Here is an 18,822-nt window from a genome sequence, read left to right as displayed (position 1 = left end):
CATTAGAATAAAATTGTATATTATCAGCACAGCTGTTGTGCATTAAAACATATCATTATTTTAGATTATTCCTCAATTAATTAGTAGATTTACGGGATGTATTCATTCTCTTCATGCCGTTTCATCCATCGTTGTGTAATAAAGGCTTTTAAACATGATTTTTGCTGGTGGGGAGTTATTTAATAGACTTGGATTTATTGGATGCTGATGGACCTAAGAGAGAATGAAAAGTTTAAAATAGGTGATCAGTTTTCATTTCAGAATTATGCTAGGCCAAATTTCCAAAAATGTATTATATTTCACTATATTATAGAAGTAATCACAGTAAACCTGTACATTATTAGGCCTAATGTATTTTATACTTAAACGTCTTATTGGCTACTATAGAAGTACTGTGTGTTGAAGGAGCAGATGCTACAGAACTGCAATGTGATGGAGCATCACTTAACGATTTCTCCTGTGTTTTTCTCCTTTTATATCTTGCTTTCAGAACAAGAACCTCCTGAAGACTCCCTGTAACAGGATATCACCCTCACAATGAGTCTCAGCAATAAATTGCAAAATAAATTAAATTAAATTAAAATAATTGCAATTATTTTACATTTGTTAGAACTCAATGAAATGTCTTTCCTCTGGCTCTGTGCGCAGCATATTATTTATTCTGGGAAGTTGTGGCCTAATGGTTAGAGAGTCGGACTTGTAATCCAAAGGTTGCGGGTTCGAGTCTCGGGCTGGCAGGGATTGTAGGTGGGGGTAGTGAATGTACAGTGCTCTCTCCACCCTCAATACCACGACTGAGGTGCAAGGCACCGAACCCCCAACTGCTCCCTGTTAGAATTTGTTAGAACTCAACAAATTCTATGTACCCCCACCTACGACATCAAATGTCGTAGGTGGGGGTAGTGAGCATGAGCAATGCAGAGCAATTCCGAGTATGGGTCACTTGGCCATATGTCACTTTGCTTCACTTAGAAACTTTCATTCTGTGCTGTCTCAAAAAAAGGGTGCGGCCTCACACACAAGCATAGAGGGGACCAGGGACTAACGTGAGATCCACCAATCGGATAGGTTCCTGCATCTTAATCAGTTTTTGATTGGTTTCTCATGTTCCATTCCCGTGTGTGAGAACCTCTGATCACCCAGGAGATCAGTGCTGATGATGTTGGTTGACTAGCTGATCTAACTGGTTTTTCCAGGAAGGCAGTGCAACCGAATAGCCTGCAGACACCAAATATTTCCGAACAGAGGTCGGGTTTCCTCCTTAAAGCACAGATGGGCCAGTAACAAAAGAACAGACATCTCATCGTATCTCGCAGTCAGGGCCTTAGAAAAGTCATTGAACATCTATAAATTCGGTCATTAGCCAGCAGCATCACGCCACAATGAGTGAGACCGCTATTTCATTTGCCCAGGACTTTTTGGCCGGTGGAATAGCCGCTGCGATCTCCGAAACTGCTGTTGCACCCATAGAAAGAGTCAAGCTGCTCCTTCAGGTAGGCTTTACAACAAACTTGAATAGATTACTCTTCGCACGTGTAACATGCATTACATTATGAATTAGGTATGATTTTTTTTTTCTCTTTGTTAATATTAAATATGCTCTTGTCCATTAATGTTAGATCATGCTCTTAATGATGCTGTATAACTTTATCTTATAATAAAAATTAGTTGGAGCAATGATGATTATTAAATAAAAATATGCCAGGAGCCGTAATTCTTTCTATAGAAACAAACGCATCTTCCACAATCATCTTTTTCACACAACCGTGCACTCTTTCAAGGTTGTTGTTAATGTTATTTAAGCAACCAGTCAGCTTCTTGTATTAAGTTAAAGAGCATTAAGTTAAAACAAACGTTATTATTCAACATGCATGTGCGTTTTAGACATTCTTTGTTTGTGCGTACATTGTAGTTTATTTATTTCGGCTGGTCATAGGCTAGCATGTAAATGGTAAGACCCCTTTAAGGGGCAGACAAAATTACAATTTAAAATTAGTCATAGCTATAGAAATGTATCTCCGTATTATAATATCTACAAAATATGTTTCTGCAAGTACATATGAGACTACCCACAACCCGCACCCTGCATATTGACGGCATCACACAGCAAAACAAACTATAATCAAGATTTTTATCGACTCGCAGTTTCCATTGGTGTAAGGTCATTTCTAAGCTTAGGTTTAGATTTAACATGGACTGTGGATACATGATATTTTAGTAACAATATTCAAGGCTAACAGTTATGAAAACATCATTTATGTGGTCAATTTATTTATATATTTTTCTATTTGTGATTTTTTTCCCCCCAGGCTTTTCAGTGAATCTTTTATTTTATTTTACTTTTCTTTTTAGATCAATTTGTATAACTCTTTAAAATATTATAATCAAGAACAACCCATTACAAATTTTGAGCAGTGTTTTTGGACTGTAAGAAGGGGACACAACACTTTGTTCCAAATGAAAATGTGCAACTTTACCAGAGATGGTCTTATTATGACTTAACGTTACTTACTTATGCATGAAACACTCTTCATCAAGACCATTAGTGAATGCTATGTGAGATGGCTTCTCACATAGCATTCTCAGTTGTTTTGTTGTGATATATTACACAAATTTTTGTCATGCATGAAAAATATTTTGCATTTTAAATAAGCTTTGTAGGCAATAAATGTTTAACACGACATACGTTAGGTAAATATAACTAGGCCTACCTGTTAAATGTACACACACACTGAGTTATTTTATTCTGGTTAGCGATCAACTTGACCCAATTTTTCAATATATTTTCCAATATATTTCTATCTATTTGCAAGGCAGGCCTAATAGCCTCATGGAGGGTTGCAACCAAAACCACCAATGCCACTGAAAACGTTTTGGCCTTTAGTTTATGTCTGTTGGTTTTAATTACATTAGTATACTACTGCTGATAAAGGTAGCAGATCTAAACATTTAAAATTTGCCCTTTTCTGAAAAAGTTTACCAATAAATGTTTTGAAGAGGTATTGAAATGTTGACTGACAACTTGGTGTCTCATAACTGGTAACACAAAGGTCATGCAATAATTTGAATTGGTTAAATTGTGTAGTGATACTTGAAAAATTGATTGATCGATAAATTGTTTGTCAAATTTGACCCTTTTCTTACAGATCCAGCATTCCAGCAAGCAAATTACAGTAGACAAACAATACAAAGGTATTGTAGACTGTATAGTACGTATTCACAAGGAGCAGGGCTTCTTGTCCTTCTGGAGAGGCAACTTGGCCAATGTCATTAGGTACTTCCTAACACAGGCTCTCAACTTTGCTTTCAAGGATAAGTATAAGAAGATTTTTCTGGATGGTGTTGACAAGCGTACCCAGTTTTGGAGGTACTTTGCTGGTAACCTCGCCTCTGGTGGTGCTGCTGGAGCCACATCTCTGTGCTTTGTTTACCCCCTGGACTTTGCCAGAACACGTTTGGCTGCTGATGTTGGAAAAGCTGGTGCAGGGAGAGAATTCACAGGCCTTGGAAACTGTTTAGTAAAGATCTTCAAGTCTGATGGTCTAAGAGGCTTGTATCAGGGCTTCAACGTGTCTGTGCAAGGCATCATCATCTACAGGGCGGCTTACTTTGGCATCTATGACACTGCAAAAGGTTGGTTTTATTAGGAGTAGGCATAAGGCAGATTGCCCCTTAATTGTGACTTCCAGGGCCATGAGTAGAATATCTAACATCAGGGACAGAGCTAAGGCTGAACATCACAATTATTTTGCTCAAATTATTATTGTGATTATTAATCAAAAAAATTTAATTTGAGTGATATCTTCTCACAGTTCATTAGAATTATTGCACTGAACATTTATTTTATCCCACGGTTAGCTTTTCTATTACAACAGCATCGAAGGTGCATTTATTCAGCAACCACAATTGCAAATAATGTTATAGAAACATATGTTTGGATGCATTTCAGTCCATCATAGAGGTTTGTTACCGATTCACTTTAATGAAAATGTGTAAAAACAAGCAAACAAACAAACAAACAAAATCTGGCCAATATTGCAGACTTTACTGAGAGAGCAGAAACCGTGAATGTGATTAGGAAAAAAAGTGCTGCCCTAGGCTGAATCCATGGGCTTGAAAAAGTTATTCTGTGTAACATGAATCAAGGAATGTTAAATCTGCTATTTCAAAGTCTGTTGTAAGTGCCACACTTTCTGCTGCCATCAATGTGGTCAGTGCCCATGATCAAACATATAACCTAATTACACAAATGCTATTATGAAAAATTATCATCCTTATGAAAAGCAAGCACTTTCAGTGCTTTGGTCTATAATAATAAAAATAATCCTTAGGAAACAAAAGGGACACATTTTGAGTTCTTGGGCCCTTACAACTCTATATAAATACGTTTAGAAGCTTCCAGGATTCCAAACAGTGACTAAATACAAAGTTCTGGCATGAAAACCTAGATGGCACAGTCCAATAGGTCTAACTCAATCTGACATAATGATATCATTATCACATGGCACAGCTGATTGGCACATTCCTGCATCGGTGGCCAATGAGCTCGCTGCTCAACATTGGCTAATGCTTGCTGTAGCAGTCCCAGCGCACTTCAGAATGAAACCCTCCACCTGTATAGATCTGCTACGGGGTGATTCGCGTATGCCATATAAATGTATGTATTGTGGCGGGAGGAGCAAACGACAGACACAGTGGGCGTGGCGTCAGGCCTCGGAGAGGTTTTTATTAAACAAAAATATCAAAATAAGTGTCCAAGGGGAAAAGGTGTCCAAAATAAACGTGGAATCTGGTGTCCTCGTCTAGCTGAGGGGATCGTGAAGGAGGGGCAGTGTTCGAGAAGGAAGGGTCCAGGAAAGGGGCGGAGTCCGGTGGCCGCACGCGCTCCCGTCTGGAGGTCCGGGGCGCGGCGGCTTAGCGGCTTCGTCTACCTCCTAATCCTCCGAAGCTCGACGGGATTCCACGGCCCGGCATCCTGGCCTGACGGCCGTACCACGGGTGCGGTATCAACCGGACTGCGGGTCCGGCGGCTCGCGTCTCTGGCGGCGGCGGGTTCTTCCCTCAACGCTCCCTTCCTGGACCCACGAGGACACCAGCATGCATGCACGGGGAAGAGACCGGTCTCTCGAGGAGAGGCGCGCTCGGCATTTAAACGGCGGCGGTGATGAGGCTCTATTCACATCAGGTGCGCCTCATCACACGCCGCCAGCCCTGGCTGTTTCAGCGCCCCTCCTCTCTCACACACCCACTCCCGTCAGGAGCCTGGTGAAGGGCGGCAAATAAGGGATGGGGTGGTGATGATATTAGGGGGGAGGTATGCAAATACCTCGTCACAGTATGCAAATTCTCCTAAAGGAGATAATAAAAGAGAAACTTAAAAGTTAAACATATATATGGGGGTTATTCATATGTTATATGTGCAGCAGCAGTATCTCTTACATGCTCACAGCAGCATGTCGTGGATGTATTGACAGAAGCAAGTCTCGGTACTTGCTCTGCCGCAGCAGCAGCATAGCAGATCTAATCTGCCAAAACCAAACACATTAACATTACTATGCCAATCCCTCCAAGAGTTGTCATGACAGAAATATTGATGTTTAGCAACCTTTCTTCCTGCCAGTATGACATTCCACATGGGTGCACTGCCACTACAAAGCTGCCCAGACATCTTTCAAATTAGTACAAGCTGGAACAGAGAGGGATTAAGGAAAAGTGAAAGCAATGTTGTTGTTGTTGTTGTTTATGCAGTCAAATGTCAACAGAAAAGATGAGTTTACAGCTGTCACTTGAATATTAGGATTCGGCATTCCATCAAAGATTCTGCATTCTGGATTGTCAGCATTCCACCAGCAAGGAACAGTGAATAAAGATGTTCTGGACAGTGATTTTGTGCCTTTTGTGATGGTATTATGAGGCATTGCTCACTTACTGACCTCAGGCTTCTGGAGGGGATGTAGACTCGTAAAAGCGAGTGGAAGTAGTAGGAGGGTGCTGAGCCCGTGGCTGATCTATACATAAACATCAATGTCTTGAACTTGATGCGAGCCCCAAATGGTAGCCTGTGGAGAGAGTAGGGATGGTCATTTCAGTTAATTTCCCTAACCGACAACCACTGCTCGTTATCCGAACATTAACTGTTAACTGATAAAATTACAATAATAAATTAGTATAAAAAAAACAGATGGACAAGCATATGTGATGATACATTAAAAAACAAACAAATATTTTATTGTAATGTGCAAACAGCAGGATATAGAGCAACAGAAAAACCAGGATTCACACACAAATTATCACACACCAGCAGTGCTTCTGAGAACAGAGAAAAATAGAGTAAAATAATATAAATAAAAAAAGAATGAAAGAATTCAAAAAGAACAGTTCACACAACTGTGTCCAAATGTGCTTTGAAGAATGGTGTAGTCGTTTTCCCATCAGACATTAAAATATAGCCTTTAGCAGGCTGCTGCTACACAGCCATATCACCCTGTAGCCCAAGACTGGTTGCCCACTGAAGCTAAGCAGGGTTGAGCCTGGTCAGTACCTGGATGGGAGACCTCCTGGGAAAACTAGGTTGCTGTTGGAAGAGGTGTTAGTGAGGCCAGCAGGGGGTGCTCACCCTGCGGTCTGTGTGGGTCCTACGCCCCAGTATAGTGACGGGTACACTATACTGTCAAAAAAGCACCGTCTTTCGGATGAGACGTTAAACCGAGGTCCTGACTCTCTGTGGTCATTAAAAATCCCAGGATGTCTTTTGAAAAGAGTAGAGGTGTGACCTCGGCATCCTGGCCAAATTTCCCCATTGGTCTCTGACCATCATGGCCTCCTAATCATCCCCTTACACTGATTGGCTTCATCACTCTGTCTCCTCTCCACCAGTAAGCTGGTGTGTGGTGGGCGTTCTGGCGAACTATGGCTGCCGTCGCATCATCCAGGTGGATGCTGCACACTGGTGGTGGATGAAGAGACACCACCCCTCACAATGTAGAGCGCTTTGAGTGCTTAGAAAAGCAGAAAAGCGCTATATAAATGTAATGAATTATTATTATTATTACCTCGTGTTTATTTAATTTAATTAAGTAACATGTCGACATATGGATATACTGGAGCACTGCCTGCTAACTGTTAGACCCGCAGCAAAAACACCATCACAAAATCCTGTCAATCTGCAGTTCGGAACTTTTCATCCACTGGTCATGTTTCTGTTCACTATGTGTTTGCAGCAGCGATGAGCAATATAGCCAATCACAGACATATCTTTGTTTCATGAACGCAACCCACACACCCCAAAAATGTTAGGGTAGAGAGGGGAAAAACGCCCCCCTACTGATTTTCCCGAAATAACCACAAGATAATGCCAAGATACATTTTTATAGTAGCTAGATTACGTTGAGAAGAGTGATGTAGAAGTTTTCACCATGAAGCTTACACTGGTGATGCACTGGAAAGAAAACTGATTTCATAGTAAATGATCTAATTTTTAGCAGTAAGAAAAAAAGTGTTTTAAAGCTTGTTTTTTTGTAGAACATCACAGTTATATGTGATACGAGAACAGTAGGACCTGTAGATAGAGAGTATGTTTTATTTAATAAAAATATAATTATATTTTCAGAATGACATAATTTTTTTCTCAAACATAGTCTGTGGGGTAAAACGCCCACAGAGGGCAATGGGCAATTACTGTGGGCAGTTACTTTGTCAGACTGCGGGCATTTTACCCCACCCATAGGGTTTTTTTGCCCCATAGGTGGGGTAAAACGCCCCCTTGGCACAAATTTAATTTTTGTTAAAAATCTAATAACATGAAAACTCTGGACATTTTTCATACTTTGTTTGTCATTTATGTCATTGTCACTAAAATAATGATAACTTCTCTGAACACATTTAACTAAAAATGTACACAATCCTTAAGGGGTGCATTTCCCCCTACTCTACCCTATTAAGCTCTGCTGAGTTCTACAAGTTCGCGAATTCTCTCTTTAAAACAAAGAAAGTGCAGACATGATGTAAATAAGAGATTAATTGTGCAGTGATTATTTGATTATTTTTAGTGAACTTTGAGATTGCGATGATCTACAATAACATGAATAACAGCTTTCCAGTGATTATAGGGGTGCGCTCATAATCCATTCCGAATTTATATACAGTGCCCTCCATAAGTATTGGAACAGTAAAGACAAAATTGCTCTGTTGGCTGTGGAGTCAAGGCATTTGCAAATATGATTAAAAGATGAATATGAGACAAAACTACTGAATGTCACATTTTATTATTAACCGTTTCAACACATACATGTTTTACCAAATAAAAAGAACAGCACTTTTAGAGTTCATCCCACTCATTGATGTGAGCATAAGTATTGGGACAGTTGAACATAAGGCAGATATAAAAGATTAAAAGCTATTATTTAGTTGCAGATCCCTTGCGCACAATCACAGCAGTGAGTCTGTGATCCATAGACATCACCAGTCTCTTGGTCTCATCCTTTGAAATACTTTTCCCAGCCTTTAATGCAGCCAATCCCAATTGTTGCTTGTTTTGGGGAGTTTCTGTCTTTACTCTCCTCTCCAGCTGGTGAAATTCATGTTCAATCAGATTTAAATCTGGAGATTGACTTGGGCAATCTAAGACTTTCCATTTCTTTGCCCTTATAAATTCCTTTACTGAACTGGCAGGGTGTTTTGGGTCATTGTCCTGATGCCAAATTAAGCACTTCCCAATGTATCTGGTGGCATTTTCTTGAATTTTGGTAGGCAAGCCATGCATGCCCATGCCATGACACCACCTCCACCATGCTTTACAGATGAGGCTGTATGCTTGGGATCATTTGCAGTTCCCTTTTTTTCTCCACATTGCTTTCCCATCACTTAGATAAAGGTTCATCTTTGTCTCATCGGTCCATAAACACAGTTCCAACACTCTTCTGGCTCACCTTTGTGCTTTTTTGCAAACTCTAATCTTGCCTTTCTATTTTTGGTGCTGGTCAGAGGTTTGCATCTTGCTGTGTAGCATCTGTAATTCTGTGTCAAAGTCTCCTGAGGACAGTAGATTGTCAGAGCATCACACCAGCTTTCTGGAATTTGTTGGTGATTTTACAGACACGTCTTTTAGGATTCATTTTCACAGCTTTTATGATTTGTCTGTCATCAACTACTGTTGTTTTCTCAGCCGATCAGGTAGTTGTTGGTTGCTGGTGTCGCTGGTGGTTTCCAAACTCTTGATTTCTCCATGCCCTTTGTTTTTGCTATAGCTCTAATTGACTACCTCTTTTCTTTTAGCATCCAAATTGCTTGCTTTTCACTCAAAGTCAGCTCCCTCATCTTCATACTGGTTTGTGTGTGTCATCATCGAATGCAAGATTCAGAATGCAGAAGTAATGGATATAACTGATACGACACATTCCCTGCTTTTAATATCTGAAGAATGAATGCAACAGGACACAGGTGATCATTTAGAAAGACCTGCGAGGCAACTGTTCCAATACTTATGCTTACATCAGATAAGGAGATGAAACTCTAAAAGTGCTGAACTTCTTAGCTGGTAAAAAATGTATGTGTTGAATCACCCAATAATAAAATGTGACATTCTGTAGTTTTGTCTCATATTCATCTTTTAATCATATTTGTAAATGTCTTGACTGCAATATGTACAAACTTCAGCCGCCAGGATTTTAACTGGGACTAAGATTGGCAGTCATATTACTCCAGTAGAATCCTTGCACTGGCTCCCGGTCAGGTTTAGAGTGGATTTAAAAAATTTGATGCTTACTTTTAAAGCATTACATGGCCTGGCACCTCATTACCTCACAGAATTGTTGCATCCATACACTCCTAGTCGTAGATTGCGCTCCTCTCAGTCAAACTTGTTGGTTGCTCCTCAAACACGTCTAAGATCTATGGGTGACAAGGCTTTCTCTTATGCCCCTGTCCTTTGGAATTCTTCGCCTCTTGAACTTAGGGGAGTTCAGAATAATGATGGTTTTAAAGTTCAACTTAAGAATTTTTTTTTAAATATTGCATTTGCTTATTGATTTTGTATTGTATTTTATTACATTGTGTTCAGCTCTTTGAGAAGCTGCTTTTAAAGGCGCTTCATAAAATAATGTTTATTATTATTATTATTATTATTATTAACAGTTAAACGTTCATGTGCATAGTAGAGAGAGGTATGATGACCAATTATGCTGCTAAGTTCACCCCAAAATGAAAATTCTGTAATTAATTACTCACCCTCATGTCGTTCTAAACCTGTAAGACCTTAGTTCATCTTCAGAACACGAATGAAGATTTTTTTTGAAGAGCTCTCTGACCCCTGAGTTGTGATAATGGTGACAGACTGTCCTGGTAGAGAAGAAATCATTGAATAAAGACATTATTTTTGTTTTGTTTGCCCACAAAAAGTATTCTCGTGGCTTTCTCAAATTATGGTTGAACCACTGACATCACTATTTTTATGATGTCCTTACTACATTTCTGTGCCTTGACCGTGGTAGGACCCTTGCGGTCTATGGAGGGTCAGAAAGCTCTCGGATTTCATCAAAAATATCTTAATTTGTGTTCCGCAGATGAACAAAGGTCTTACAGGATTGGAATGACATGAGGGTCAGTAATTAATGACAGAATTTTCATTTTCGGGTGAACTATACCTTTAATCATTTGTAGAGGTTTGATTGTACATAAAGGAAGTCCACCCAGAAGACCATTAGTTCTGCCTAGAAAAGGGCCTGGACAAGAAGTTGTGCAGCATGCTTCGTTAAGAAGGACCTGATCTTCCTGATGTTGTGCAATGCAAACCTGCATGATCGAACTGTCTTTGCAATGTGGTCCTTGAAGTTCAGCTGATTATCCAAGATTACTCAAGAGATTTCTGACCGAACTTGATAGGGTAATTGTTGATGAACCTAGCTGGATGGTGAAATTGTGCTTTAGAGTCAGGGAGGAAGGGAAGATGAGAAGCGCTGTTGATCTTGTGGAAATATGAAAATTATTTGACTTAATCTTAATCATTTGTCTATCCACACTAAAAACAAAAATACTGCATGACAATAACACCTTAAAAATGTGTTTTATTTTATTAAGCAACTAATTGTAAATTATTACTCCGTTTTTTACAGGCATGCTTCCCGACTCAAATAACACCCATATTTTTGTCAGCTGGATTATTGCTCACACAGTCACTGCCATTGCTGGTTTCACATCATATCCCTTTGACACAGTACGTCGTCGTCTGATGATGCAGTCTGGACGAAAAAGAGGTAGCCTAATATCCAACAATTGTTTTCTCTCATGTTCCATCCAAAATCCATAGGCCTTTTTGGATATTTGGCTCAGTTCAGTCTTAATATGATGTTGAAGCAAATGAAAATATGCTGAAAATGAGTTACTTTATCAGAACATATTTGGAGAAATGTAACATATCATTTGCTCACCAATGGATCCTATGCAGTGAATGAAATAATTCACAAATAATCCACATGACTCCAGTCCACCAATTAACATCTTGTGAAGTGAAAAGCTGCATGTTTGTAACAAACAAATTCATCAAGACATTTTTAAATTCAAACTGTCATTTCCAGCTAAAATATGATTCTTCTATCTATAATATTGTTTTTTAAGTGAAAAGTCATCTAGTCTGAATCAGTATGGGAAATATGCACAGATCAAGCACCATTTACAGGTGAGAGCAGAACAAAACTGTTCTAAACAAATATGTTGGTGGATTTTGATGTGAGACAACAACAGGGGATGGACTTTTTCATTGGAGGAAGTGTTATTTATGGACAGAAGTGACAGTTTAAAGTGATGGATTTGTTTCTTAGAAACATGCATCTTTTCGCTTCACAAGGCGTTAATTGTTTGACTGGAGTGGTGTGGATTACTTGTGGATTACTGTGTTTTTATCAGCTGTTTGGACTCTCATTCTGACGGCACCCATTCACTGCAGAGGTGAGCAAGTGATGTGATGATACATTTCTCCAAATCTGTTCTACATCAAATCTACATCTTGAATGGCTCAATGGTGAGTAAACGTTTTTCAAATTTTCCTTTTTGGGTGCACTATTCCATTAAGTGTTTAATTCATTCTAGCTGACATAATGTACAGCGGCACTATTGACTGCTGGAGGAAGATTGCACGCGATGAGGGTGGGAAAGCCTTCTTCAAGGGTGCCTGGCCCAATGTGCTCAGGGGCATGGGTGGAGCCTTCGTCCTGGTTCTATACGACGAGTTCAAGAAGATCATTTAAACACTATAAAATTCACTATTTGAAGAAAAAGTTGTGTATTGTGAATGGACTCTTGCTTTACTTGTGAAGCCTGACAAGTGTTGTACTAGTAGTTATATCAAAGATAATACAGTATATGTGTATGTGTTTATAATGATTTTCTTTTATTTATTTATTTATTTTTCTTAAATGTTTCTTATCTTCCCTGATTTACACAACTGCATGTGCAATGAATGAACCGGAAGTAATACAGCTGCAGTCTTTTGTTGTTGTTGTTGTTGTTTCAATCTTAATTTGATTTACAATACCAGAAGCTGAGATATATTTATATTTTAACAGTGTTTTTGTTCATTTTATTTCCAAACCTAACCTAAAATTGAATTGAATTTTATTTCAGACACAAATCTTGGTGATATAAGAACAGTGCAACATATTATTCACTTTATTATTATTATTATTAATAAACAATAATTGGAATCCGTTTTCCATAGTGTGTTTTGTTTTATTACTTGTCCCTATCATATCATAGCTTATCATATTCTGAGCTGTCACCTCTGGACATACAACATGGTTATGTTTTATTCAAATTCTTGTTTATTATTTGACTGTTCTTAGTGTTTTGTCAAAAGGGAAGAAAGCCTTAAACTCTGATTAAAAGTTGGTACTAATACTTTTGAGAAAACTTTCTGAATCAAACATGCAACATATTGATGTAGATACAATACAGCATATTACTGTTTGAGAGGTTTCAGATGCTTTGAAATAAACAGTAGAGAGTATACTTTGTAGTAAGCAACTGTTCAGTTCAATTAAATTGCTTTAAATGTAATGCTTTTTACAATCCACATTATTCCAAAGCAACTTTAAGGGAAATGTTATGATTGGAACTCTGGTTCCTGGGTTTAAACAAGCTGCAGCTTATAGTGGGTCATCTGTCTAAACGTCTATTACAGTAATACAGCACTGAAGTTATGAATGAACTTTTCTGTGTCTTTAATAACGATGTTCCATAACTGACCTTAAAATGTCAACCATGACACTTAAATCTCTAACTTTAGAAAATGGCATATTTGAACTATCAATTTATTATTATTAGCATAGTAGTAGTAGTATTGCAAAAATAGTGCCTGTATCCCAAACACTCCTTTCATCTTCCATTGGTCAGACAAACACAACAAAATAGTATTTTGTAATGATGTCATACATAAAAATACTAGTTGATTTTCTTAAAGAAAATCAGTTTTAATTCAAATAACTAGTGCATGTCCATTTGTTTGATAAATTGTTGTGTACTCAGCAGGATAATTTTACTGATTTATCACCAGAGTGATATTGATTTATGTGCAAGGGATAATGTACATTCATCTAGTCATTAATCAAAACCCAAAGTAAACCCAAAACACAATAAAACATTGTTGTGCATTACATTATTTATTTTGATTTTATTTTATTTAGTCAGGCAAATAAAAATGTGTGTCTAAATGTTTAATACTGGTTAAATATTTTATGCGGAGTAACTGAGCTAGTATAATTTAATCAGTCTTGATCATTCTTAAGCAACTAGGTATTGAACAATTGCCAGCAGGACAAGAAGTAACAGGGCAGGTGTGACAATCCTTTCAGCACTACTGTGTACATCAAGTGATGTTCCTCCTTCACCTGATAATTAGGAGACAAAAGTCAAACTGTTTAATAAATGGTGCATGGATTATCCTTGCATGTACAAATGTTGATACTTTGTGACAGCCTTTTATTTTTACATAAAATGTATAAAACAATATTTACTCACTGGAAGTCAAAGTTAAAGACATCACGTCTACCCAGAACACAGTGCGCTGCTGGGCTACAGTGGCCCTAAGAAATATGTGGACAAATATTGAAGTGTTTTGATCATTTTTATGGATTATTTAGGGGGCTTCTAATCTAAAATTAACAACAGTATTAGCATACAAATGACTCTTTTGCACAAACTTACAACTTACATCATTAGTACAGTCATGCAGTATGAATTTGAGATTCACTCTTACTTGAAGAAGACATTTTTGGCTGTAGCTGGTGGAATCCAGCTATAGACGGTGGAGTTGCTTTTTATGTTGGTGTTGGCATGGGTGATTGCGCCTTGCTGGTTTCCTGAACACTAGGGAAGTGTACAACCTTCAGTAACTATAACTACCAAATTTAAAACACTTGTTGGTATACCAAATAACATATTTCTGAATGTTTGGTTATATATAAAATTTTATCTTATAGAATGACCAGATATGTAGTCCCTGATTGGAGTTTCCATAATTATTCAACTTAGTGTTAACTGTGGCAACTATGAAAAGAACTTTAATTTTTGTAACGGGGGCAGTTTGACATTTATGAATTATAAAAAAGGGTTTTGTGTCAGCTGAATCGTATCTGATCATAATACATATCAGATATAAACATTGCCGTACGATAGAAACATAATCTTTTAACTTAACACATTCCAAAGCCGTACCTCTAAGAACTTTGTGTTAGTTGGAGGTGTCTGCCAAGTTCCTATTGCTTTTGAGTCGGATCCAGAGCGAGCCTCAAGGAGCACGCCACTATAGTCTGGACCTTTGATTACAACTGACAAACAACAAATTAACAAACATTAAAACCAGTGATGCTATCACCACTGTCCTCATTTTAAGTGATATACATGCATTAAATTAAATTACTTAATAATTTTTATAAACACAGTTAAAATATTCCCAGAATTTGGCCTGAATGTATCACAAACTTTGTGTAGACTAAGATGCAATTAAAAACAAGTAAAAACAGAGCAAAGCAAAAGAAAAGTAATCTCCAAGTTTTGTTTCCAAATAGATTTATGGACAACACATTCAACATTTTTGATTGAGAGGATTATAACACTTCCTTTGTATGCAATTATGAATTACATAACAGTATTGTAAGAACTCTGTAAACTTTGGATTCAGACTTGCAGATCTTGGAAAAATTCATGAATTAATTTACAAAATGTATCTTAAAACATCAGTGACCCCATAATATTTGCTTTATCCAAATTGTCTCCTACCTGTGATGGGTTTGCCAGTCTGAAAAGTTGTGCTGCTTGGATGGATGGTGTATGGAGCAGGGTTTGGCTTGGGCTGTATCCCTCCATGCCTGGGCATCATATCCACACAAGTTGAAGTTGGTGCCCCGCTTGGAAAGGACAGAACAGATGTCAAAACTTGTAGAATGACAACCCCAAAAAACACAGCATCCATGATTCCTGAAACAGGCGTTTTCAACAGCTTATTTGCAATCGTACAGTGCAACACAACTAATTTATACACGCTTTCTCAGATCATGCCGCAGACAATCAACTTTTGAAAGGCACTTTTGCTGAGTCACAACTGCATAAAAAATGGCTATTTCATGCCAGCATAGCACCCTGCCCCTCCCCTGCATAAAGTATTCACATGGTGTCAGGTGGGATGGTTTTCAAAGAAAAAAGTCATTGATCTGAACAAAGAAACAAAGACATCCTCTGTAAGCAAGCAAATGAGCATGGAAAATGTACATTTTCCTTGCTCAGTTTATTCTCTATCCTACTGTTGTAATGTTTGGGTGGTGGCATATAAGATTGGGTCTTTGGTAAAAAGACCTTTTTTGTTTTGCTTTGCGTTTTATTAACGTCATTTATAAAACATTAAATGCTAAAACCTATGTTTTTAATTAGACCTACAGTGATCTCAAAGAGTATCTGAAGGCTTAGCTAGACTAGCGATCACAAAATATCAGAGAAATTGCAAATGCAAATAAATGAAGATAGTAATTTACCTTTGCAATGACTTTAAACCAGTTGGAGTGAATGTGTTTTTTTGGAGGTGTTCATGTTGATCAATTTCAATCACGTCATCATTTAAACCTTAATAAATATATTTGCTTGTGGCATGTTTTACTTAAAAGGTGAACTGTTTTAACAGGTACATCCTGAGAGTTACTGTTGTAGGGAGTAGACTGAGTACATTTGAGACGTGTACAGTTGAAACACCTTTAATAACTTGCGTCCACAAGAATCCCGAGCCATGATTTTTGCTCCACACGTGTGTATTAGTGTTCTCTTTGATCATGGGAAATTTGAAATGTGTGCGTATTTCCACTCCGAAGATATCGGCAAAAGTTTTTATTTTTAAAAGGTGAGAGTTTCATTTCACCATGGCCTTTCCACAATGAATAGCTTATTATGCTTTTATGATTGTTAAACTTAACATATATCATTGCAAAAGTTACTCTGTGCTCTAAAAATGGACATATTTTATGATATTGAGCCATGCAAGGTTTTTTCATAATCTAGAGAAACGTGTGAGCATGTCAGTGGGGTACGGTTGAGACACGGTGTATCAACTGTACCCGGATTGGTGCCCTGCTGCTTCACATAATGTTTAGTTGTACAGTGTTATGATAATAGGATAAAAGTCACATTTACACAAATTTTGTTCAAAAAATGATATTTGTGATATTTCAAGTGTCTATTATTAATGGACATATTTTCTCACGTGAATGTTAAAAGGATTACATGGCATTTTAAGAAATATACAAGGTGGTAAAGTGGGTACAATTGAGACCCCCTTTATAGGTTGCTATGTACATACAGTAACAGTTCAATCATAGAAAATAAAATGCATACAGAGGCTATGTGTGTTTGTGTACTGTTATTACCTACCACATGTCCCCACAAGTATAGTAATACCAGTAAATTCTAACTTTATGGGAATATTTTTTAGGTCCACGTGATGAAAATAAGCCATTTTTACTGTTATGTTTACATTTGTATTGTTTGCCATATATTTTCTAGTGTTAAATATTTGTTCCTATTTTGTTTAACTGAATCAGAATTAAATAAATAATTAGATAGATACATTTATTTTTAAACTGTAATTATTTAAAACTGTAATTTTGTAATTTATTACATTTGCAAACAATGGTTGGCCAGCTTTAGAGCATTAAGAATGGGTGTCTCAACTGTAAAAATGCACCTCATATTTATGAGGTAATTTTGGAAAATGTAAACTTCTTATGGCTATTATCAATTTATAATATTTTAGTACACAAGCAAAAGAAATATCGTGAAAAATCACTTCATTTCTTGAATTGATGTACTGAAATCGTTATATTTGAAAACATAATAACCATCTCATTAAATAAATACATCGTTACTACTGCCATATTAAATTATCGGATCTCCTGTAAGCAGTTTAAGCAGCTTTCAGAATTATTCTTTATTTAAATTTAAATGATTGAACAATGTAAATGATCAAAACAGTATATGGTACAAACTTTGCTGGTATCAGATATCACACAAACGTAGTATTAAATTATGCTGGGTACACAATAAAAGATTTTCTTATAAGATCTTCAAAATGTGAGAGACCACAAACATAAGGACAAAAAAAAATTCCTAGATTTAACCGTTTTGCTCCTATAGTGTGTGGTGTGGTGCGATGTGACAAAGACAACACACCACACACCAACTGATCAACCAGAGTCCCGACTGTGAACACATGAAATCTCATAAATCTCTGGAGACTTGAGAATAAACAATATATAAAAAAATTTTAATTACAATTTTAGAACAAATAACATACAAGGGCAATAACATATAAATTACATCAAATACAATAATAAACAAAAAAACAATAATAAATAAAATAAAATAAAAAAGGAAAAGCAATAAGAAAATTACATTTCCTTAAACAAGTATAAATAATTACAAATTATTCAAAGAACAGATTTAAGGATTTAAAGTCCCAGTCTTTGGTAATGGCAGGAAGAAATTGCGATGATGGTGTCAAAATCCTTTTGTGCCGCGAAATGACTGCATTTGTTATGCTTCAGTCTTCGGTCAGCTTGCTTTCTGATTGGATATTGTTTCGTTTCACGTGATAATCTGGAGATCATACGTGCGTTTGTCCTCGGGATTCCCCCCACACATCAGGATTTCTGATCGTAAATATTCAATATAATCCCAATATAATCAATATAATAACTGGTATTACTGCAGTTGTTGAGGTAGTGTGAAGAATTTTAACTACAGGATACCATGTGTAGTCATCTATAATGACCAGCAGATCCTCCCCAGTTGATAATGGTCCATAGAAATCTGCACTCAGATTGTGTCATGGTGCTTCTGGCAATTCAGACATTTGAATCGGCTCGACATGGGTGACGGGGGTATTTGCCTGACAAGCAATGCAATTTGTGATCATGGCCTCGACTCTTCGATCAATATTAGGAAACCACACCTTCTCTCTCAGAAGACTTTTTGTTTTAGCGACGCCTTGATGGCTCTCATGGGCAAGCTGTAATACTCTTTGCTCTAGAGTGGAGGGTATGACTATTCTGGAACCCCTGAGTATGAGATCATCATTCGATGACACTGTAAGCTCGGAAGTGACATTTCTGTAGTGTTTTAGGGTCTGTGAAGAGTGGGTCATGAGCATTCTTGTGCCATGAGTTGTGTCTTATGTGTGAGCAGACCTGCTGAAGAACAGCATCTTTTTTTGTCTCCATTTTTATCTCTTCTAGTGTCATGGCCTTTGGTGTTGCTTGCAGTGCCATGAAATTGACGTATACTTCTGCTACT

General features: G+C 37.5%; 2 protein-coding genes across 2 annotated transcripts; one reads left to right on the top strand and one right to left on the bottom strand.

Moving 5' to 3' along the window:
* The first annotated feature begins 1,141 nt into the window (after window positions 1–1,141).
* LOC306871039 (ADP/ATP translocase 2-like) lies at window positions 1,142–12,884 on the top strand. Its single transcript, XM_079418702.1, has 4 exons — window positions 1,142–1,493; window positions 3,147–3,633; window positions 11,109–11,249; window positions 12,082–12,884. Exons 1-4 carry the CDS (start codon window positions 1,383–1,385, stop codon window positions 12,237–12,239), a joined length of 897 nt encoding a protein of 298 aa, XP_079274828.1. The 5' UTR covers window positions 1,142–1,382; the 3' UTR covers window positions 12,240–12,884.
* LOC306871040 (putative defense protein 3) lies at window positions 12,704–15,531 on the bottom strand. Its single transcript, XM_079418703.1, has 5 exons — window positions 15,268–15,531; window positions 14,704–14,816; window positions 14,246–14,355; window positions 14,008–14,072; window positions 12,704–13,877 (listed from the first exon to the last, which is right to left on the bottom strand). The coding sequence occupies exons 1-5, from the start codon at window positions 15,458–15,460 to the stop codon at window positions 13,771–13,773; spliced, it is 588 nt and encodes a 195-aa protein (XP_079274829.1). The 5' UTR covers window positions 15,461–15,531; the 3' UTR covers window positions 12,704–13,770.
* Window positions 15,532–18,822: the final 3,291 nt, after the last annotated feature.

The sequence above is a fragment of the Barbus barbus genome (assembly GCF_936440315.1).
Source record: "Barbus barbus genome assembly, chromosome: 6".
NCBI classification, from domain to species: Eukaryota; Metazoa; Chordata; class Actinopteri; order Cypriniformes; family Cyprinidae; genus Barbus; species Barbus barbus.
The sequence above is the reverse complement of the archived record's forward strand: the minus strand, read 5'-3'. Positions and strand labels throughout refer to the sequence as shown.